We start from the raw sequence: 24,781 nt of genomic DNA, 5'->3' as shown, positions 1-24,781 counted from the left end.
AGGAATGAGGGAAAAGCCCATTCAGCTTATTCATGAACACGAAGAGCCAGACAAAACACTCCCAGTCTGTGAGTGAAGGAACCTCTGGGATTTTATAGTTCATTTGTCTCATTTTATTGATGAGGCAGATGAGGCCCAGAGAGGGGAAGAATCTCATTTAGGGTCACACAGCAAGCCAGGACAAGAACCCAAACGTTCTGACTCCCCATCTCCTGCTCATTTAAAATCAATACTGTAGCCCTAGCTGGCTGCTCAGTGGTTAGCGCGTCGGCCTACGGACTGAAGGGTCCCGGGTTCAGTTCCAGTCAAGGGCACATGCCCAGGTTGTGGGCTCGATCTCCAGTCGGGAGCATGCAGGAGGCAGCCAGTCAATGATTCTCTCATCATTGATGTTTCTTTCTCTCTTTCCCTCTCCCTGCCTCTTTGAAAACAACAAAAATGTATCATAAATAAATAAGTAAATAAAATCAATACTGTACCTGCTTCTCTGGCTTTTGGGTCAAAGGCGAGGTTTTGTTAAGATCCATGGGTAGATCGGTTCCAGATTCAGTGTTTGCTGTGGTAGAAATTAGAAAAGAATCCAAGTTGTCAGATGTAGGTCTCATGAATTTTTATACATACCATATACATGCACACCTAGTTCATATGTGTAAGATTATAAACACACATACCTACACAGATGGCATTCATATTTACTCAACAAATAATAACCATAACCTCTATGGGCAGTCTAAACACCAGTTACATATAGCGTTAAGACATATTCAAATTTCTATTTTCTTGTCTTGGTTGATCTTTAAAAAAAATTTAAATTCTTTGTGCTACTAAGACGCAGATAAAGTTGAAATTAAAAAGGAAATATTGATGGGAAAAATCTGCTGATGCTGCCGAATATGAATTTTGTATGATAGCACTTCACAGAAGCAGGAAAATGCTTCTGCAACCTTCCAGATTGAGAGATCAGAGATGTGCCCTTTCCCTTTCCCCTCACAGTGCGGAGGGGCAACAGGAGAGGAGGGGGCGTGATGCCACAGTGGGGCCCTCCAAGGAGCAGGTGCCCCACAGACACAGACATGGAGTTGGCGTGTAATCCACACGCCTCTCCTCCGCGGTTGTGCTATCTCTGCTCCCTACAGGTGTGGAAACTGAAGCTCGGAAGGTCAAGTCACCGCCTCAAGCTTGTGTAACTAGTGAGGTGTTTTAAAAAAATATATTTTTAATGATTTCAGAGAGGAAGGGAGAGGGAGAGAGAGAGAGAAACATCAATCATGAGAGAGAATCATTGATCGGCTGCCTCCTACACGCCCCCTATTGGGGATCGAGCCCGCAACCCAGGCATGCGTCCCGATGGAGTATTGAACCAGGACCTCCTGGTTCATAGGGCAACCACTGACTGGGCACCAGTGAGGCTTCGAGCCCAAGACTGCCTGATTGAAACCCCAAGCTGCAGAGGGATAGGGTTTATTTTGTTTTTCTTTCTTCCTCTTAGAAAGCAAATTCAGTGTTTATAAAGGAATGTTTATTTGAGGAACAAATTTAGCCAGGTGCATGGCTCCTCTGTCAAAGGAGTTTAGCCTCTTGTGTGGGACGAGTGTCCAACAGAAAGTTCTTTCCATGCTTGCTGCTCGCAAGTAGCTCTTTTAACAGCCTGTGGCCACATGTGACTCTGCTTCTTTGTCTCCTTGACCTGAAGCCTCCAGTCATGCCTTGTGGGCTGACCTTTCCTTTTCTGTTGTTTCTCAGCTGTCCTCTTCTGTCTCGTTTGAAAATGGCTTCAGTACAGATTTAAAACGTTTAAAAATTGAAAACAGCTGGGGAAACTGAGGCCCAGAGAGTGGTTTCCTGGGATTGGCTCAGGGCCATACTTTGAAATAGCCCAAGACCGGATCTCCTGATTTAGCATCTTGTACTTTCCCTTCCACATCGCACTGCCTCCTGTTAGCCTCACTTGAGCTTGCCACATCCCAGCTGCTTGGCCCCCGGACAAATCCAGCCCAGCAGAAAGAATCGTGTTGCGATGAGGTTCATTTCACTGTGGCTTGAAAGGAACCATGGGTCTCTTAGAAATGAAACTTATAAATTCTAACGCATAAGGAAAGTTCTTGCCACACCAGGAGAATGAATCAGTCAGCCAGAGTTCAAGAAACGTAAACACATTTTTAGATAGGAGGCTGAAAAATCGCTTAAGACTTCTCCATCTCGTGGGTCAAGACCCTGATAATTTACTGAGGTCTAAGCTGTCGAGGAGGAGACGCAACTCACACTGCATTCCTGGGAGACAGAGCAATGGGGGTGGTAACACTTTCTCTCTGGACAATGTGGGGAGATCTACCCCTGTTATCAAGCCGAAGAAACGAACTCATTGACTAACGCAGACACCTGGCCGTGAGCACAGACCCGGCTCCTTTTCGTCACTGCGGAGGCCATGTGCACAGTCACAGACACGGCTGGCACAGCCTCCAGGCCGGCCTGAAACTGGGAGCTCGCGGTCTTTCTGGGATGAACATTTCTGCCGCTAAAGAGATAAACAGAAAACACTCCCCTTCGCTGGCTGCCCACCAGCGGGCCAGAGCGGATTTTCAAATGCGCGCGTTAATCTAACCACAGGCTTTTAGCAAGGAGATAGCCTTCCCGCCAGATAACCGGCAGCTCAGAGATGACCCTTACTAGATGGGGTCCCATCCCAAGCCTCCTCTGCCTTCTTCAAGTCATGGGATCCTTCACCAAACACTCAAGACTTGAATAGCAGGAGAGAGCATCTGATTCTAGTCTGGAATAAGATGCCTTAAAATTTCCTTCTACTTAAACCTATGTTGACCATGTGTAATTGCCAAGTTGTGGTTCACTGTTTTAGTTAAAAAGGAAAGATAGTCATATTTACTCTGGCGGGTCCCATCTGGCATCAGAGTGGAAAGTGAACTCCAAAGAGTCACCTTACCAGGCAACGTGGGCCACCTGCCTCCTCCACAGATGCTGTCAGGGCTTGGGAAACAACGTCAGACCCGTAGGCTCCAAAGGGGCCCAACATTCTGTGGTCACAAGGGCAGTAGCTTTTGGAGGTGCTGGCAGGAGCCTCTTTAAATCTGTTCAGGGCCTTTTCCCACACGCACCCTTCTGAGGCACGAGTAGCCTTTGATCATTAGCCTGCTGTCATGGAACTTCGCCCACACTTGGGGTGGTTCATCATTGAGGAGGGATCTATTCATTGCCACACAGACCTCAGGGAGCAGCTTGGCCTTCTCAGAGCTTTGCACATGGACTTACAGCAGAAACCAAGAGGAGGAGGCCTAAAAGTCAGCTTTTGTACCTTCATGGTTTTTATTTTGGTCCAAAATGGAAGATGCAACGGCAAATTCCAGATTATTAAAAAGAAATTCTTCCCAGTATAAACTAAACCATAAAAGGAAGGATAATTCTGGTCCCTTTATATAGGCCAGCTGACCTTTCCTTAGGACTGCTATCTAAAAATACTTATTTCATATGATAGGACTCAAGGTGTCTATGACCTATAGGGTGTTTATTGTGTTGTAATAAATCTCAAGTCTGCTTGTTTGATGTAGAAGACTGAGACCCAAGATGGCCTTTGGTATTGTCATTATCAAATTCTTGGGGTAAGATTTAAGACCTTGCTAATGCCACACATTTTCTCTTTAAATTTTCCTGGATGATGAGGAGGGTGAGATGGGCATATCAAATAGTTGCTCAAGACCTGAGACAGTCTCCAGGCCAAAGACATACCCCAGGGAGCTCTATTAAAGGAGCCAGCTAGACGGATCTAGAAGATATGAGTCATTCTGAATTTAAATATGGAAATGCAATAAATGCAAGAGCAATATTTTTCTTCCAATTTGGAATAACAGTTCTTTTACTTACTTATGTCTTCGTAGACCAAGACTAGCTCAGTCTCAAGGGTCTGGCTTTAGCTTTGGGAAAACCAACTTCTCTCAAAAGTTCATAAATTATTTTTTATGGAGAGGTCCAGTGATACATGGCAGTTTACCAAGCCCCAAATGGAACGCAAGCTAGATGATGGAATTTAAATTTGACTTGTGTAGCAATAACAAAAAAAATCAGCTACATGAGAAACCCTCTAATCAAGATATATCATAAGATTAATAAGGATACTTCTGGTGGAAGAATGTATGGAAGAAGGGAATTAAAAAAGAGGTTGAAGGTAGAACTACATACAAAGTGGCTAATCCATTTAATTCATGTGGTGGCCTTAATGGTGCAGAAAATATTATTCTTGCTCACGTGCTCTCAAACAAGTATAGACATCTGGTCTCCCAGCCTCTAGTCTTTCCCCTTTCAATCCATTCTTTACATAGCTGGGAGAATCATTTCTCTGAAATAAAAACCTGGTTATGTCAATTTCTGTGTAAACAGGATCTCAAAGCCTTTGGGATAAATTCCTTAGTTGCTGGCTATGGCCCTTTATAATTTAGCTCTTGCTTACCACTCCAGCTGAGTTTCTCACCACTTCCTCCCCTGCGTGTGCCCTGGGGTCCAGGCATTACAAGCTGCTCTCACTTCTCCCATGGTGTCATTTTTTCTAGCCTTCATATGGCCCCTTTCCCTGGAGCCTCCTTTCTTCTTCTCCACTTGGCCGCTCCCTACAGATATCCTTAGAAACTCAGCCTAAGTGTCCTCTGCTTCCAAAATACTTCTCAACCTCCCAGTGGAGGTAGCCTGTGCTCATTCAAAGCTCTAAGCACACTCCGCTACTTTAAGGCATGGACTTTGTCTCTCACCTGTATTCTTGTGCCTGGCACTGTATTTAGCATTAGTAGGTGGTCAATTAGTATTTACTGAATGAATGAACAAATAATCTTTATGTACTCTGTAAAATAGACTCGCTAATTCTTTCTATTGGACATGTTCTGATACCGGTGTCTTCATTAATTTTCAAATGACAAATCGTAGAGAACTAAGACAATAGCAAGTGAAAATGCTTAGGCCACAGGGAGATGTATGAAAGCAGCAAGAGAGAAACCAGGGGGAAAAAAAATCCTGAGGAAAAGCCTCATGCTTCTCTGTGTTTTTGTTGTTGTTCTTTGATGAGAAGATAAACATCTGAAGGGTGATAAAATAGAAAAAAGTATTTATAGATTATTAATGAAAAGTATAATTTTTTGATCACTTGACAGAACAAAAATTAATATGCTAAACCTTTTTATGGGTTGAGAAATGTAAATGATACACATACCCACATATCAGCCTTAAAATGTGTTGTGCCAAGTCCTACTTCACTGCTTGAGGAAGGCCCTGATGCCATGTGCGTCTCATACATTAAGTGAACCGCAGATCTTGACTGCTTTGGGAGGGACATATTCAGAGAACTTCAGGAATCCTTAGACTTGTGAATATCCTTTGTATATCATATTCCCAATAAAACTAAAGTAGAAATGGAAAAAGAAGGGGAACTCTTTAGACTCTTGATGAGTCTATAAACAAAGGATTAGAGTAATTTATAAAACCATTTTTGGGGGTCAGAGACTCATCAAATTGTTAAACCCACTTCGCTTTCTCTTACTTCCATCACCAGCCCCAGCAATTGGCCTTCTTTTAAGGGCCATTAAGAAAAAACAATAGCCCTAGCCAGTTTTGCTCAGTGGATGGAGCGAAGGCCTGTGGACTGAAAGATCACGGGTTCGATTCTGGTCAAGGGCACGTACCTCCGTTGCAGGCTCAATCCCAGTAGGGGGCGTGCAGGAGGTAGCTGATCAATGATTCTCTCTCATCATTGATGTTTCTATCTCTCCCTCTCTCTGAAATCAATAAAAACATATAAAAAAGAAAAAAATGTTAAAAAATATATAAATCAGTGTTCTTCTTTAAAAAAAAATAATGTAACATGAGCTATTGCAGATGTTACAGTGAACATAGACCACAACACTGAGATGTGGGTGCCGGGCGGTTGGGTGGGTACACTCCCTAGTTTGGTGATGGCCTTTTGTCTCCCACCTTCATGATGTCTAGGATTTGACTTCTTGCTTCTGCAAAGTGACAAACTGCATGTGTCCCTGACTTCTGAAGTCATTTACAATTATTTGAAACCGATCTTCAAGTCCACAAATAATCAATGTCCACCATTTATATGATTTTTTAGAATCGTATCTTTTTTTATCTGAAACTGTTTATTAAAATAAAATGACCAATAAGAAAACAAAAGTTGTGAAACACTATAGGTGACTGGAATCACCAATAGAGTTTTCACAACTTTTTGTTAAATTGCTCTTTGAACTCAATTCCAGGGGGTATTGAGTATTTTCAGAGTAGTGTTATATCCATTTTCCTAAAAAACAAATGGGGGATGTTAAACACAAAGAGATACAAGAGTTTTTCTTTAAGGTCCTTGAGCAAATCAAGGGGACAAATACGTTTCCTACATTCTAAGCCCTGAAAGAGGTACTCTGTGCTTATAAGGGCAGCCTACTGGAATGCATTTTCCTGCAAAGACTATGTTCTGCTTGGTGGTGAGTCTCCCAGCTCCTTCTTAAAAAACAAAAAACCAGTTTAACCCGTATTATAGCTGAACTCTTTTATTATTCAAATGCACATAGAACATCTATAGTCTGTGTGTGCCAGCAGCATTCTGCCAGGTCCCCGTGGTACTGGTGGGTCCCTGTCCTTAAAAAGCTTGCAGTCTAATGGAGAGAAAAGCCTAGAAAGTAGACCATTCTGTAAGAGAGATGCTGTGATGGGCCACGTACAGGGTGCAGTGAGAGCGGGTGGAAGAGGCCTGCCACCCAGTCGGTGGAGAGGATTGGGTGGGAGGCACAGAAAAACTGCCTGGAGGGAGGTCGACTTGAGAACCAAATTGGGAACTGAATGATGAGTAAGAGTTAACCAGGGAAAGGGGTAAAAGTTGGGGGATAGCGGAAGGTAGAATGGTGGTTGTCGGGAGCTGGGGGCTGGGGGAGAATGGGGAGTTATTTCATGGGTATACAGTTTCAGTTTTGCAAGATGAAAAGAGTTCTAGAGATTGGTTGCACAACAGTGTGAATGTACTTAGCACTACTTTACTCTTAAAAAATGGTTACGTTGGCAAATTTTATGTTATGTCTATGTTACCACAATTTAAAAATATGTCGGGTGTTAGGAGGAGATGAGAAATTGTGCTTCAGGCAGAGGGAACAGTATTTTCAAACAATTGGAAATGAGAACAAGATTTGAATTAGCCTAATGAAGGTCCTTTAGGGACTAGGAATAGAGAAGAGAAGGAGTAAGTTTTCTTTCCTTTCCCTGGACATAGAGCTTATTATGGGGCAATTCTGAAATAGTTTGTCTTTGGCACTCTACCATTTCCTTTTCTGTACTTTTCTCCTTCTTCTGCCTCCTTCCCTGTACAGCTAATATTCTCTATTAATCCAAGCCCTCTGGGGCACTGTACCAGTCAGGCATGTTTCAACCCTTAAAACCCTACTTACCCTAAAATTACCCACCTCTATTTCCACCCCTATCAGAAATTGTAGTCCCTCAGCACAGCAGTTCTCATCTAGGTTGCAAATAAATAAAATTTTACTAAAGTGTGAATGACTATTAGCTTTTCAGTATCAGTACTTTAAGAGAATACTTCTGAATCCAAAATAAGTCTATTACTAGTGAGGTTTAAATCGTAGAACAGTACAAGTGAAGTTATAACATTTTGGTCATATTAGGAAGAATATTTTTGGTCTGGAGAGCTACCCTGTAAACAGGCCTATCTTGCTGGAAAATCTGTTTCAAGAGTTTGGTGCTCCTGAACAATTTATTTTTTTCAGCTTCTCTCCTTCTCCCATACCTTTAAAAGTTGCAAATCATTTTCAGTGTCATCCACACAAGGGGGTCTGATGCTGGTAAGGGGAATTGGCAGGAGTAAAGAACAACAGAAGCCATTTGTCTGAATGGGTCATTTTTAAGTCAGGAGCTTCCTAACGTCTCACATGTTGTCAGGTGGAAATGTGCCTGTGTAGACTGACATCACCACTAACCCTGAGCAGTGGTAAAAAAAAACACACCAGCTTCTTAAGATTCAAATCTCAGCTTCACCACTTAGCTGTGTGACTTTGGGCCAGTCATGTAACCTCTCTGAGCTGCATGGTCCTAGATAAAAAATAAAGATAATAGAATTTATCTCACACCATTGCTGTGAGGATGAAGAGAAATAATGAGTGTAAAGCACTCGGTGCAATGATTGGCCTATCAAAGAGAGACAACAATGGTAGCTATCATCACGATTCCCTCCTGCTCCTCCTCCTCCCCCTCCTTTACTGAAGGCTTCTATTTAAGAGCTGCTTCGACCCATTTCCAACCAATGGGCGAGAGTGAGCAGAACTGACACGGACACTCTCCCCATGATGGTCAGCCTCTCCACCCAAGGAGAACGGCAGGAAGGGTAATATGGAATACCGGGCATCCGAGCATTTCTCTGCTGACAGATTTTGAGATTGGCAAGCATATGACTGTGCCTTTTCCCCCCCTTCTAGTTTTGCAGTCTCTGGCAGAAACAGTTCCTTTCACTCAGCCTGGCTCCGGCCCTCCATCTATGGCCTGGCTTCCTGTTCCTTTAGCAGGTCCCTCACTCAGGATTCATTGCTGCCCATCCCAAAAATAAGCAGTAAGGAAGACCACACACATTTTGCTATTAATCAAAAACTATTTTTAGGAGAGAAAGTCTCTACATAATCATCCTTTCCTGCTGGTCTGCAGCAGAAGCAGCAATGGCTGTGGGTGGAGGTTGAGCTACAAAGTGGACCTCTACTCTTAGTGTTTGCTTAGTTCTCTATGGGGGAAACAATATGAAAGGCAGCTTGGAAGAGGCAGGACTGGTCTCCGTCCTCCATTTTTTTTTTTAAATTGACTTCAGAGAGGAAGGGAGAGGGAGAGAGAGATAGAAACATCAATGATGATTGAGAATCATTGATCAGCTGCCTCTTGCACGCCCCCCACTGGGGATCGAGCCCACAACCCAGGCATGTGCGCTTGACCAGAATAGAACCCGGGACCCTTCAATCCACAGGCCAACGCTCTATCCACTGAGGAAAACCAGCCAGGGCTCAGTCCTCCATTTAAAATCCAAGCCTGAGAGTCTTTCTCTCAGTTTCCCAGTTTGTGGTTGTGCAAGCTGAGCTGTGCACAATTCTAGGAGCCAATATCATCTTGTTATAATTGTGCAGCATATGACCTGCAGAACCCACAGGACATCCCTGAAAATTCTCCTTCCTGGGCCAGCTAAGCACAAGCACTGGTTCAACCTGACTTCTCTTCTCCCCCACTATTTACACTCAGACCTGCATACCCAGGGCTGCCCCTGAGTAACTCATGAAGTGAACCCTCTTTCCCACTTATTGCTATATTGGGGGAGAAGCTGTGTATTTCTGGAGGTCTAGGTATGAAATAATATGTACATGAGTCAAATGACATAGATGAGAAGCACAGGTGACTTTTTGAGGAAAATCTAAACTTATAGGAGATGTTGAATACTCGACCCCTCATTTTCATGGCTGAAATTTGAACTGACAGATTCATAGGCTGAAAAACAAGAAGAGTTTTACCTAAAGAGTGAAAAAGTCTTGAAAAAAGCTATTTTCCTTACCCCAAGACAGGGGAAAACACAAAATGGATGCCCTGATGCTTAAGCCTTGTAATGAATGGGATGGCTTTGAAAATTCCTAGATGCTATCATGGAGAGAAGGTTGACTTAGGGCTTAAAAGCATTGAAGAAAGTAATATTTTAATTTAAGATGTTTAAGGGAGAAACCCTGCCAGGACCATGATGCCAAATTTCTGAGAGGGGAACTCTTGACAGAGCAAGAGCATGAAACAGTTACTGCTTGACACAGGCTGTGCGGAGGTGCCCAGATGTGCACAGCAGATGTGTCGCAGAGCCCTGTGCACACAGCAATGGTGGGATGACAGACGCAGGCGCATGTGAGGCGCCCAGCCTCCAGCTGTAGTGTGAATACAAGGGTTGGGCCGGGGAGACGTGAGGGATTCTAGCCCATCTGATTACAGCCAAAGAAACAGACAGGCTGTTGCACAGACCTAATGAATTTTTGTGTGTGATCTCTTAGAGTCACCATGGGTGAGAATTATTCTCCTAGCTGTCCTTGTCAGTCACATGAAAATTAATTAAAACAATGCCGTTTCAATGGCCCCGGAGGATTAGGATGTCAGACCAGAGAAAGACAGTTAAGTTGGGGGGGATAGATAGCAAAGGGGTCAGATGAGTGGATGGGAAATGAAAGAATGGTTTTTAGTAGGAAATTGTGTGTGTGTGTGTGTGTGTGTGTGTGTGTGAAAGAGAGAGAAAGAGAGAGAGAGAGAGAGAGAGGTGTGAGATATTAAGGAGATAGCAATAGGGAGGAAAAGGTCCAGGAAATCATAGATTTCTGCAAAAGATTTCTAGATCATCCATCTAATACCTACTGAAACTAATTTACAAACACATGTACGTATGTACTTATGCTTCGTTGTCTCATTACTGGTAATAACCATACTAGAGAGGCTGCCGGAAATGAATGTCTGGGTTATCGGTTTGCTACAGTTAGGTGGGGCTTGGAAAAGCTGCTCTTTGTTGCTTTCCCACCTTGGTGTGCACACAGCCACACACACAGCCACACGCACACACACACTTAGGCTCAGTGTGGCGGCTTGGGATTCTGAGAACCAACACTGGAGAGAGGGAAAAGCCATAATTAGTGTTAATTGTTGACCCTCCAGTTCCAGAATAGAGGCTCTGGAGAATGGGAAATGAGAGCAAACATTAATTATTGAGGAAGGGACCTTGGAGACAGACACTCTGGATTAAAAGGAGAGAGATAAATTGCATAATGAATGTTAATTTTCCCTCCAAGAATTGAGTGCTCGGTGGTTGGGAGGGAGAAAGAGGCTAAAACAATCATGAAAGAGAAACCTCGGTGTGTGTCGGGGTGAGAGGGGACAGGCGGGTTATACAAACACTTTCCATCACGGCTTCCGCCTTGCCCTTCGCCTCACTCACTGCTCCCAAGAAATCTGCTCTCAGGGTTTTCCTTAGGACTCATTACTCACCACAGTGTTCTGCTAGGAAGCTCAGCCTCTTCCCTGGGAGCACACCAGCCCGAAAACAGCCACAGAGCATTGCTGACAGGCTTAGAGGCGCGTGACACTAGGATTTGCTTTTTATGTGCTGCTGGGAGTTTGACTTAAAATGAGGGAGGCGGTCGGAGCTGAGTGCCACTCAGGAGAGGGTTGTGCCCGTGGGAATAACTCAGGCTTCGGGGACTTAATTGTTGCTTTATCTTAATTAAAATACACGACACACACACACACACACACACACACACACCCTCTCCGCAAACTAATCCTCTTAACTGAAAGTGAAAATAAGAGATGAGAATTGCAGCCGATTTTGTCAAGATGCTCTACAAACAGGCTTGTCACGGCTGCTCCGAAGCAGGGTGCTGGTGGAGGTCCCATATCCCGTGGGTGGCCTGGGGACCTTCCTTCTGTGTCTGTCCACGGTTCTCATCCGCTACTGTCTGGATGATTCTGCAGGAGCTCAAGCTCGCCACCTTTTCTCTTGCCTGTCCTTCATGCTGGAACACACGTTGGCTTGTAGGACATCCCTCCTCAAAGCAATCCTGTGATTCCTTGTTGCCTAAGAAGCAGCATTTCAGCTCTGTCCTTGCATAGGAGGCCTTGCGTGGGCTGGCCCTGGCCTGTCTTTCAGCTCCTACCCCACCATGAAGCCCCTCCACAGTCCATTCCACACATCGTCCTTCTCCCACATCATCCCATACGGATACCCTACTTTCCTATCTCTTAGCCTTTGTTCATGCTGTTCCCTCCACTGGTTATGTCTTTCCTTCTTCTCTTTATCCACTTGGACTGTTTCTCAAAAATCAGTGCAAATGGAGATTCTCTGCAAAAACCCGTCCTCATCCCCGAGATTAGAATGAACCGCTCCTTCCTTGAACACCCCCGACTGGTGTTATTTAGGCGTCTCTTACAGCACTCGTCTTATTCCGCCTCGTGGTAGTTAGTTGCTTGAGAATCTGTCCTCAGACGGACTGTGGGGTCCTTGAGGGCAGCTGAGTTCCCAAGCAGTGAAATTGCTTGCCCATGATCACAAAATCATGGTGGTATTTAGTTTGGAGTTCTTTCTTCTTCCTCATGCTGCCTCGTCTAAAGGACTTGTCCTTTAAATGTCAAGCATCTTCACAAAGCCAATCGCTGCAAAGAGAAAAGCTACCCGAGGAAAATCATACTTTGTCAACTGTCCCACCAACACCAAAGGATCCTTTTACCCGTGGGTCCCCACAACCAACATTATCACACATGACAAATGGGGAGAACAAAGGGAAAGTCCACCAATGAGCATCTGTTTGCCCCCAAATTATCAGTGTTTTGAGACCAGCGGGGATATTCTTGGATCCTTTATCTTTTTTGTTTACCAAATTGCAGACCATCAGGAAATGACACCACGTATATTATCTATGACCGAAAACACATTACCTAAATCTAATGATTTAAAACAACAAACTTTTATTGTATCTCACACAGTTCCTGTGGGAACCTGGGAGTGGACGAGGTGTGTGATTCTGGGATAAAGTCTCCCTGGAGCCTCAGCCCCACTGTCAGCGTGGGATGCAGTTGTCTGGAGGTCTCTGGTGCCGGAGCATCCCCACTACAGTGGCTCACACACAAGCCTGGAGAGCTCGTTCTGGCTGTTGCCATGTGGACCTCTCCCTTTCACTGCCTCATGACAGACAAGGTGGTTGACTTTCCCAGAATGAGTACTCCACAAGGGAAACCAGGAGGAAGTGCCTTTTATTTTTTATATGTTTTAAAATCTTTATTATTGAAAGTATTACACATGTCCCCTTTTTTCCCTCGTTGACCCCTTCTAGCCCATCCCTGTCCCCCACCCCAGGCCTTTACCACCCTATTGTCGATGTCCATGGGTTATGCATGTATGCATACAAGTTCTTTGGCTGATCTCTTCCCTCCCACCCACCCACCCCCGCCTTCCCTGTGAGATTTGATAGTCTGTTGCAGGCTTCTATGTCTCTGGATCTATTTTGTTTATTTTGTTCATAAGATTCCACATATGAGTGAGATCATGTGATACTTGTCTTTCTCTGACTGGCTTATTTCACTTAGCATAATACTCTCCAGTCCCTCCATGCTGTCTCAAACGGTAAGAGAGTCTTCTTTTTTACTGCTGCATAGCATTCCATGGTACAAATGTACCACAGCTTTTTTATCCACTCATCTACTGATGGGCACTTGGGCTGTTTTAAGATCTTAGCTATTGCAAATTGTGCTGCTATGAACATATGGGTGTATACGTTCTTTCTGATTGGTGTTTCAGGTTTCATAGGGTATATTCCTAGAAGTGGGATCATTGGGTCAAATGGCAGTTCCATTTTGAGGAAACTTCATACTGTCTTCCATAGTGGCTGCACCAGTCTGCATTCCCAGCAGCAGTGTGCTAGGGCTCCCTTTTCTCCACATCCTCGCCAGCACTTGTCATTTGTTGATTAATGGTAGCCATTCTGATGGGTTTGAGGTGATACCTCATTGTCCTTTTAATATACATCTCTCGGATGATCAGTGAGTTTGAGATTTTTTTCATATGTCTCTTAGTCATCTTTATGTCCACTTTGGAGAAGTGTCTATTTTTAAATTAATTGTTGGTCTTCCTCTTGTTAAGTTATATGAGTTATATATATATATATATATATATATATATATATATATATATAGTATTTTTATTGATTTCAGAGAGGAAGGGAGAAGGAGAGAGAGATAGAAACAGCAATGATGAGAGAGAATCATCGATTGGATGCCTCCTGCATGCCCCCCTTACTGGGAATCAAGCCCGCAACCTGGGCATGTGCCCTTGACCGGAATTGAACCTGGGACCCTTCAGTCAGCAAGCTGACGCTCCATCCACTTAGCCAAACCAGCTAGGGTTCCTTATATATTTTGGATATTAACACTTTATCAGATGTATCATTGCCAAATATGTTCTCCCACAGGGTGGGGCTAGGGGTTTTCCAACAGGGTGGGGCAATTGCTTCCCCCCAGGCAGAAGCTGCCTCAATGGTAAAGATCTGCAGGAAAACGATGTCCTCCACTGACTGCGTGAGGGAATGACTCAGCACAGAAAACCAGGGTGTCTGCCTTCTGAGCTCTAACCCCAGAGCCCCCAACCCTGGCTTCTGCTCACACAGCTCCAGTCCACTCTGCCCTCCTTCTGCCTGGGCCCAAGCTGAGTGGCTGCACGTGAAATTTTATGTGTTGGCCCTTTAAGAGGGTGCCGCTGTCTCTCCCTGGCAGATAGCACCCCCTGCTTTCCACAGCCAGATGTTATGTGGGCACCTGCCTCAGTTCTGGAGCTCTCTGCTGGGGAGCCCAGCTTGGGGCTTAGACCCCAGAGTTCTCAGTGACAGCCCCCACAGCTGAGATGGCTCTCGGGAACTTCAGCTGTGGCCTGTGGGGCCCAGCGGCCAGCCTTTTGCGCCTCCGCCCCTCCTACCAGTCTCCCTGCGGTCTCCGCTTCTCCTCCTCAGGTATCAGGGTTCTCGCCAGCTAGACCTCAGCTGATTACTCAGGACGGTTTTTCTGTATTTCAGTTATAATTCCAGTTTGGTCCTGCGAGCGTGTCAACGTAGCTTCCACCTACCCGCCGCCATTTTGGAACCGGAAGTGCCTTCTATGACGCAGTCTGCGCAGCCACACACCCTCGCAGCTGCTATGTTCTATGTTTACCCGCAGTGGCCACTATGTCCAGCCCACTCTCAAGACGAGGAGAATTAAGCTCTCTTGCTTTGTTAAAAATGTATTTTTATTGATTTCAGAGAGGAAGGGAGAGGGAGAGAGAGAGAAACGTCAATGATGAGAGAGAATCATTGATTGGCTGCCTCCTGCACGCCCCACACGGGGCACGTGTCCTGACCGGGAATTGAACTGTGACCTCTTGGTTTATAGATCGACCCTCAACCACTGAGCCACATCAGCTGGGCTAGGCTCTCCCTTTTAAAGGAACAAGTGTCAGAGGATTTGTAGACATACGGGGATGGGCAAAAGTAGGTTAAGAATAATAACAAATAGCACAGTAATTAATAAATACATAATGATACAGAGAATAGACTGTTTAGCATACTCACAACTAAATAGCTACTTTTGCCCACCCCCTGTATTTTAAAACCACCACACCAACAAGAGTTGCAAGAGACAAGGATGCTAATTAAATTATTGAAAACAGGACATGTTTTGGAGGTGAAAATCCACTTAGGACAAGAACAAGTGTTAATTGGAAATTCTGAAAGAGATCAGGAATTTAAATTTACATGGGACCTGAAGTCCTAAATCATTAACATAGCCATCCTTGAACTTCCTGCAGTAAAAAACTTCTGAACAAAAGAACTTTTGAAAGAAAACTTCTATTGCTGCTGCTGCAATTGGGAGAATAGATTCAAATATATTTGAATCAAGAATAAGCAATTTAGAGGTCATATCTAATGTTTTAACTTGTATCCTTCCAAGTTAAGTTAACTTTTCTTTTTTTAAGCCTCTGAATTTTCTGAGTGTTGCAATGCCCCAACGTGACCAAGTGGGTCAAATTCCATCTCCAGTCTTCACATCTTTTTTTTTTCCTTTTTCTGAAGGTTTATATTCATCTCTATTCTGTCTGAAAGCAAGATATCATGACCTAATTGCCTAAGAATTTATTTCCAAATAGATGTTGACAAAGTCTGAAAGTCTCAGAAAGACAAGACAGATCATATTCATTCCTTTTACTGAAGGTTTTTTTTAATTAAAAAACAGCAACCATGAAACAACAAACTATGATCCCCAAAGAACTTTCCTTTGTGGCACCTGGGGTATTCAGTCAATCAACAAGCATGTCTTGAACATACGATAAAAATAAGAGGTTCTCTAGGACTCATACATTTGGGAGCTAAACAGAAAACAGATGAGGATAAATACAATAATCACAAAAGTGGGATTGAGAGAGAGGAATGATCTGAGGCTATATCCAGGCAGTTCTATGCGATGAGATGGATTTATGAAGGAAAATGTCCCAGAAAAGATAAGCCTTCCCCTGGAACTTAAATTATATTCTATTTGGGGGGAATTGGCCAAAGGCTGGGAGATAAGAGAAGAAAGACTAAATGTCTGGGGCTCGGTCGCCGAGTATAGTTGGAGATGTGATTGGATGGGTAGGTAGGGGATAGTGATTAAGATGGATTTGAACAAACTGAGCTGCAAAGAGTTTGGTGTGGTTGGAGCAAATCCTTTGCAAGAAATAAATTTTTTCCCCCAGTAAACTGCTTCTCAAAACAACAACTTTTTCCTATTAATAGACTCTTAGAAAGCTACATCTGTTCTATGGACCTTGTAGGGAGATGTGGGTTTAAGGTCCTACCTCACCTTCCAGGGCACCATCCAAGCACCATTAAGACTAAAAGTTCCCCCACCCCCAAATAAAAAATAAAAGCCCGGCCTGGGTGGCTCAATGGTTGAGTGTCAACCTATGAACTAAGAGATCATGGTTCAATTCCCATCAGGGCACATGCCTGGGTTACAGGCTCGATCCCTAGGGTAGGGTGTGCAGGAGGCAGCCGATCAATGATTGTCTTTCATCATTAATGTTTCTATCTCTCTCTCTCCCTCTCCCTTCCTCTCTCTGAAATCAATAAAAACATAGTTAAAAAATAAACATTAAAAAAGACTAAAGACCCACCAACTGTATATGGAGGAAAGGCCAGAGAGAGGCCGGTGACTGACTCACTAGCTGACTGATTGATTGATTCATTCAATAAGCTCACAGTGAACGCCTTTGGGCTGGAAAGGCAAGTTGGATTAATGTTCATGGGGTGGGACAAGATGGCAGGCAAGGCTCCATTTATTCAGCGTAAGTGTCATCTCTCTCTCTCTCTCTCTCTCTCTCTCTCTCTCTCTCTCTCTCTCTCTCTCTTTCTCTGTGTAGAAAAGTTATTGAAAGACTTTCCACCAGCACATATTGTGATCCTGCTATGTATGCGTCAGGCACTGTGCTAGGTAGGGGCCCGGGATACTGAAATGACTGAAACATCCTATCAACAATGTGACAACAAACTTAAATAGTTCCTCTCCCGCTTCTGACTTCTGCTTTGCCAAAAGGGGAGCGATTTCTCCTGGAACGGAGAGTGCAAATGTGCAGCAGGTGAGCCGACTCCTACGTGCTTTCCAGCTGTTGCACCAGCTGTGTCACAATGACAGCGGCCTCCACCTGTCTGACTCCCACCACCCCACGTCAGAACCAAGTTATTTTTGGACTCCTGTCATGTTGGAGGAAGTTCTTGAGCACTGAATTTGGAACCAAATGCAGTCCAGTTTCTGGAAACCATGTCCGAGGTGGCCAGTTCAGCAACAACGGACACAACATGAAAAAGGCAGCCATCGTCAGGGAACGTCCCAGCTGCTGTCCGTGGAGGAGGCAGGTCTCTCACTCCAGACGGGATGAGGAACTTGGATACAGCGAGGGACCGACCCAAAGTCATCTGACGACATAGGGGACAAGCCAGGGCTGCTCAAATCTCTTGGCTCTGAACCCACGCTCTCCTTACGAAGCCAGCCATGACATAACCCTCCAAACCAGTGCAGACTGCACTTTCCCTCAGCCAGAGGCCTGCTGGCTGTGCGGCTCCTGCACACACACCCTCCTGGTTCCTGGTGGTCGACACTCATCACCCTCTGACTTCATTTTCCTCCCCCCTTTGCCGCATGGCTGCTGCCCAGAGCCAACATCTCGTTCCCAAAAAGGGAACGTGCCAGAAGGGATTCTGGAAACGGCCTTGATATCTGTCAGGAGCCAGATGATTCACAGCAATGAACCAACACACATCACAGGGATGCCTGATCGGATTACCAATTAGCCACCTCCACCTCGGGAAGGTGCTCGGAAAGAGGAGAAAAGGTGGTGTTTAGTTTGGGCAAATACCAAAAGGGCTTTATCTTTCTCATCAAGGCATCAGCACGGCCCATTAGCCCTCCTCCGAGCCATTCCACAGGACTTCTCTCTCCAGATGCTCAGCAAGAGGAAACTTGTTGTGCAAACATTGGGTTATTATGTCTGAGCTACAGAAGCGCCTCTGTGTCAGCGAGAGGGAGAAACTGGCTGACTCGCGTCTGTGTTTAATGATGTCTCTGCTGCCGGGAAGTTTTGGAAGCTGCAGGGAAAGCGTTTCCCTGTGAAAAGGAGGCTGACCTGGGATTTACCATCTTACCTTCGCCTGACAGGAGCGTCTTGCTTTGGGTCAGCCCTGGGCCGGACAGGCAGACGTCTCCTCCATGGACCCAGCAACAAGGGACCCAGCAACAAGGGGTCTCTGGGCTCCTCTTGAAAATAAGCCCACGCATGAGCAGTGTTCGCCCCAAGGCAGGGAGGGCGGCTGAGCCTGGCCTGTGCTGCCTGGATCTGGTGGGAAAAGGCGGCTGTGCTCAGAGCCCGCCGGAGTCCAAGGTCAGCCCTGTGCCTAGGATTGGAGAGCAGGACCCTTGTTTGGTGCCTGTCCTCTGGAGGTGAAGGGGGGATGAACAGCGCGGGGCTGCCACTAGCTTATACCATGATTTTGTGAGTCTGGAAAAGGCAGCCCCTTGGGGCTCAAGCAGCCCATAGGGGCCAGGCGAGATGGCGAGGGGCACCTTGCGTGTGTAGCTCAGCCCTGGGCACAGGGTTGGTGATCCCAGCCTCTGCTCCCTCTCCTCCATGCCTTCAGACCAATGCTGGGGCTGCTCAGTGACTCCAGGGGCTCAGGCCAAGGGGAGGAGGAAGCTGGATTCCCTCAGTTGCTTAGAAAGATGGAAGGTGCTTGTATACCCTCACCTTCCCCATCTCCAAGGCAAAGGGTCAGGGGTAGAGTTGGCCACCAGTGAAGTAGACGTTTACAAGTACACAAGCACACACACATATACACAGAGGCATGGTGTGCATGAACGAAGACAAACACTCACATATTTATACAGAGATGTGCACACATACTTACACACATATATATAGGCATACCCACAAGGCAAGCATGCATCCCACATGCAGGTATGCATGCATGTACACATGTGTGCCACATATGAACAAGGACATACACATCAATGCACACACCTTGTTTGCAGACATGCATGCATACCTGCATAACTACACACATGCATACACAGGTATGCATGAATGCACAGAAACACACAGTGCACCCACATAAGCATGTTAGCATGTGCCTTCATACATGTGCCCTCATCCACACCTTCACTTGAGCTTTCAGGCTGCTCTCTTGTCATAGTCATGGCTCTGGCATTCATTCTAGAGATTCGCCCTTTATAAGGATGGCTGGGTAAGAGAGAGTGTGTGCTGTGTGTGCCTGTGTGTGTGTGTGTGTGGTGTGATTTGTCCTGGACTATACAGCCTCCCAGGGGTGCCCTTGCTGCTGTCATGTGGTAGCCAGTGTTTGGCTCATTTGTATCAAAACTAAGAAAGCACCACTGCCCTGCAAGTGTAAAGGGAGGGGATTGCAACAGAAGGGCTCTGTCTCTGAAATGGTTTGTAAGTGACAACCATGTCTTGGGGGAAAAGAGAGAGAGCGTTGCAGGGAGGAATGGAACTTAATTCTGCCCATTTCAGCCTAAAGCAGGGAAGCTGTAAACACAATGGAGTTATGTGTTTAATTGTGGACCTATGTGTTTAATTTATGCTTATAAGATGTCAAGTATACATGCTCGGAGGGGTGTGGAGACAGAGAAAGGAGGGGGGCGAGGACAAGGGCGAGGGTGAGGCAGAGGGAGAGGGAGAGGGAGAGGGAGAGAGAAAGGGAGAGAGAGAGCGCTAAATAGAGGCATCTGTCTCTGGGCGAGCATGAGCTGACAATGGTGAGAATGAAAGACGTGGTAGCTGTTGTTGCCTTGGTGGCTCTCAGTCCCCACGTGCCTCAGAGGGTCTCCCGCATCCCTGAGTGTGATTCCGCCATGAACAGATGCTTTTTTCACATTGTCTGCCGCCCAGGCACACACCACCTCCTTCATCTGGTGCTCAACCGGGGAAAGCAGCCCAAGGCTGCGAAGAGGGAGGGCGAGCTGGCTGGGCTGCAATTTCTAGAAAATGGCTTGTCTGTCTCCAGCCTGGCACCTCCCACTGGGATTTTCAGGGGCAATTTGGACTCGAAGCAATTTTAGCTTTATGAGCTGCGTTTAGATCAAAGCCCTGTGGAAGCGGTTACTGCACTGTCTTTGCATTGTTGCTCTTGTAGAAGCATCTTAGTCTCTGAGACTGTCAGCTCTTAAGAGTGAGAACGAAGTCACAGAGGGTGTGGCCTGGCCCTACCTCACCCTTCAGTAGAAATTGGAGTCCTTCTCTCTCTGTGCACAGGCCTCGGCTCTGCCCTGGGTGGAAGCTGCCTTCTCCCGGGGTCTACCCCCCCACCCCGGTAGCATCACCAGGCTCCCTGGCCCCCCGGGGGGTCATGGCTTGGGGCTTAGTCTGTCTGGTAGACCCAGTAGCGTGTCTCCCTGAGGAGTGCAGGGAGCTGTGTCATTGCACGCTGCCGCCAGGCGTGAGGAGAGAGTAGGGCAGCTTGGCAGTACGTGCTGGTGCGGCAAACCCCTAAACATGTACTGACTCTAGGAAAATGCGTGGTGAACATGAATCCCACTGACATTTTGGAAACACGGCCGATTCCCCCTTTCCATGCAGTGGCGTTCAGACGGCTTACATCACAGTTGCCTGGTGGCCCTGTAAGATGGTTAAAATGAGCCCGAAGCCACAGACAAGCCCAGCTGGGGGCATCCAGGCCCCACCGGGGTGTTTACCTTGTCCTTCTGCTGGGAGTGCGCCCCTGGAACGGCTCACATTCGGGGGGCCTGCGGGGCTGCTGTGGCCTGACGTCCTCAGGCCGTCCGGGCCCCTCTGGCCCTCTGGACTTTTTCTTCCCTCGATCAGGGACAGTGGTGGGGTCACCTTCTCTGCTGCAGCGTCTCCATCTTCAAAAGCAAAAGGAGAAAAAGCATGAGTGAGAGAACTTTTGAGTCAGCAAGAAGGAGAGGCAGCCTCTTTTCTAACCCGGGAGATGGCCCCTAGTGTGCAGGTTGGTTTATTCCCCTTGTTCTCGAGTTTGTCCCTCTTCCAGCCCTGCTAAGGGGCAGAGGCCAGGTAACTCCCCACATGGTGCTAAGGGGCAGAGGCCAGGTAACTCCCCACATGGTGCTAAGGGGCAGAGGCCAGGTAACTCCCCACATGGTGCTAAGGGGCAGAGGCCAGGTAACTCCCCACATGGTGCTAGGGGGCAGAGGCCAGGTAACTCCCCACATGGTGCTAAGGGGCAGAGGCCAGGTAACTCCCCACATGGTGCTAAGGGGCAGAGGCCAGGTAACTCCCCACATGGTGCTAGGGGGCAGAGGCCAGGTAACTCCCCACATGGTGCTAAGGGGCAGAGGCCGGGTAACTCCCCACATGGTGCTAAGGGGCAGAGGCCAGGTAACTCCCCACATGGTGCTAAGGGGCAGAGGCCAGGTAACTCCCCTGGCCAAGGTGAAGCTCCTCTTGGCTTGAAGAGTGGCCTTTCTTCAGGAATGGGGAGGATCTGAGCTGTGGTGCTTGTTATTCTCGCTCTACTGATGGCATCCTGATACCCAGGACAGACCAGAGAGCCTGCAGAGCAATTTCCCTAAGCCAAACCAACGCTCACATGGCTCCTCAAGGTCGTAGGGTACAAAGTAGCACCTCCCGAGGGTAGGTAGAGGGCAATGGGGTTGATGACAATGGCTTACCTCTGTTCTTTCTCTAACTCTCTCTTAAAACTAGAAGGACTGCTCTAAGTCTTTAAAAAATATTTTTACTGATTTTAGAGAGGGGAAGGGAGAGGGAGAGAGAAACATCGATCAGCTGCCTTCTGCATGTCCCCTCGCCTGCCACCTGGGCTTGTGCCCTGACCAGGAATCAAACCGGCAACCTCCCAGTGCATGGGACAATGCTCAACCAACTGAGCCACACCGGTCAGGGCCCAGGTAATCCAAGTTATGGAGACCTTGTCTTAATCTCATTCCATGAGCGTGGTCTTTATTTCATGTTCAACAAGCTGCTGCTCTGTGTGTAAAAGCTGGCTTCCCACACAGTCTCCAAGTATCAAAAGCTACTTGTTCAATACAAAGGGGAAAAGGCCATCTTTACGATGGAGAAATCTAGCCTCCTTCGACCAAATGATAAAATTTAACAACACCTGTAATGGGACAAGCTATAACAAATGAAGTAAGTGCAAAGGGATATTTTGTGTCCCTTGGTGTGATACCCTGAGGAGGACACATCACCTGCTATTCTTGCCAAAAATGTTTGACCAGAATCTAATCACAAGGAGGTAGACACATCTAAATTGAGGGCCATTCTGTAAAGCAACGAGCCTATTCTTTTCAAAAATGTCCATGTCAATGGGCTTGGAAGACAACCCCAAGCTCTGCGTGAAACTGCAACAAGGTATTAGGGACGTCTTACAGGCTGGCTTCCCCCTGGCAGGGTGGCAGAGGAGGGACAAGCTCCAGACACTCGGTCCTGCTGGACATGGCAGCTCAAAACAAGTGGAGGGCGGTGCGAGGTGAGCCATGCCCAAGACACATGTCACCGGCGTTGCCGTGGCTTGGGCTGTGCACCCGAAGGCGTGGCCCGCCGCTGGAAAACTCCTTTCTCACCTGTTTGCAGACAGCAACCCTTGCCCATACTTGATTTTTTTTTTTTTTAAAGAAAACGTTATAGTCTTTAGGATGATTGACTCTCACTTAACAGATAGAATAAATAAGCCCCTGCCCCAATAATTAAAGGAAACTCTCAAAACCAAAATGTCTCAAGAAGGTCCTGGCTTGGGTCCGTCGTACTGTTTATTCTAAAAAGCAGTGAATGCAGTGTAATGAGTAAGAGGAACGGAGGTCCTGGCACCAGAAGGCCAGGCTCCAATCCCAGCTGGGCCACTGAGAGTTGTGTGGCCCCAAACAAATGGCTTATCTCTCAGGCCTCCCGTGTTCTAATCTGTGAAAGGAGGGTAGGGTTGCTGTAAGGAGGAAATGAGATACGATGTGTTAAACATGAAGGACAGCGCCTGGCACAGAGGAATTCAGAACGCCCTAAATATTAATGCCCACCCTCTGCTCCTGATGGCCACTAGTCGGAGACCACCTGGCGCTTGTGATGCTGCCATCAGGCACTTGCTCTTTGGAAAGGAGGCTAAGTTTCTGAGAATGGGGAGCGTTCTACATGTGGCCCGTTACTTCCCACCTATCCAACACATGCAAGTACACACCCATGTGTATAATGCCAAATGGCCATAGGATGTATTGAAAGATCGGAGTGAAGGTTTTTATTATTGATATTACGGACTTTTTAATGAGTAACTACATATTCCTAAACAGGTTAGAAATGAAATTGTATTGGTTAAAAGCATAGGATAAACCATAGAGCATACAGCAAAGTTTTAATCAGTTTGGTGCTGTTTTATATCTGTGACCAGAGATTATTAAGTAGGGGGATGATCTAATGAGCAGCTGATGAGCGAGGCACCAGGCTGGTTTTACTGCTGCGTGTTGGTTAAGGCAGCTGCTGGCCAAACAAAAGCCGTCGTCCAGTGGCCACCTCCCCTCCAGCCTCCTTCTCCATGGCTGAGGACCCTTGTGGGCCCCGCCTGGCTTCCCTCTGGCTGAGATTCCTGGGGAATCTCAGGAGAGTGGGAGTAGCTACCTTGAGGTGAGAGTGTGGCCCTGCCCATGTCCCCTGGGAGATGCACTGTGAACTCCGCCAGACTTTCGGAGGACGCGTGCTTCAGGGGAGGCCTCCGGGGAGGACTGGGCTCTTCTGTTTCTGGTCCTGACTCAGCATGCGCAGCACCTGGAAGATGAGGAGGAAGCCAAGTTGTGGTGAATGCCTGTGGTTTTTGCCAGCTGCCTCTTTTTGGAGGGACCCATCTCTTCTCTGCTTGCACCATGTAGTTTGGGTGGAGCTGTGTCCATTCCCTGCATCCATGGATGGGCACGGGGCTGAAGCCTGGCTAAGGAGAGCACCTCATAGCCTTAGCCATAGTGACTGGGTCCAGGGTGGGCACGTAACTCAATCAGAGGCCATTCTAGTACTTTTGCAAGAGCATGTAGAGGCATAGTCTTCATTTTTTAAATTTTTAAAAACAGCACTGTGCAGTTTTAGTAACCATTCAAGTATAGTAGCATCTGGTAACATCAGGACAGAATTGGGATTTAAAAGTGTTTTCAAGAGCCAATACAGTACTAGCCATTGACCCAGCACACCAAGTGTACCGAAGTAGAAAAGATACAAGAAAAATAGCTACATTAGAAAGGCCTCAACACTTTAGAACAGGGGTCCTCAAACTTTTTAAACAGGGGGCCAGTTCACTGTCCCTCAGACCGTTGGAGGGCCGGACTATAGTTTAAAAAAAAACTATGAACAAATTTCTATGCACACTGCACATATCTTATTTTGAAGTAAAAAACCAAAACGGGAACAAATACAATATTTGTATTTGCATGTGGCCTGCGGGCCGTAGTTTGAGGACCCCTGCTTTAGAAAAAGAGTAAAACACTTTCAGTTTCTCCTCTTTATCCCCTAAAACAACATCACACAGTCTGGATCTACCTATTGTCCTACATCAGCTTCCTTTTGACTGGGGTTAACAGGTAGGAGGCCATCTTTACCTCCACATGGGGACAGCCTGCTTGAGAGGGAAGGCTAACAGAGATGAGAGAGTCAGACAAATAGCGCCCAGATGACAATTTCTGAGGCCTGGATCCACCT

General features: G+C 46.5%; 1 protein-coding gene across 1 annotated transcript in view; it reads right to left on the bottom strand.

The window, feature by feature from the left end:
- Positions 1-24,781, bottom strand: part of KIAA2012 — a 97,317-nt gene that overhangs the window by 50,236 nt on the left and 22,300 nt on the right. The window contains exons 6-8 of the mRNA XM_081095353.1: positions 23,717-23,863; positions 20,809-20,979; positions 480-556 (exon numbers count right to left, since the gene is read on the bottom strand). Coding sequence (XP_080951479.1) covers positions 480-556; positions 20,809-20,979; positions 23,717-23,863 — 395 coding nt within the window. The remainder of the gene's footprint in view (positions 1-479; positions 557-20,808; positions 20,980-23,716; positions 23,864-24,781) is intronic.

This window comes from Myotis nattereri, assembly GCF_964212035.1.
Source record: "Myotis nattereri genome assembly, chromosome: 7".
In the NCBI taxonomy this organism is placed as follows: Eukaryota; Metazoa; Chordata; class Mammalia; order Chiroptera; family Vespertilionidae; genus Myotis; species Myotis nattereri.
The sequence above is the reverse complement of the archived record's forward strand: the minus strand, read 5'-3'. Positions and strand labels throughout refer to the sequence as shown.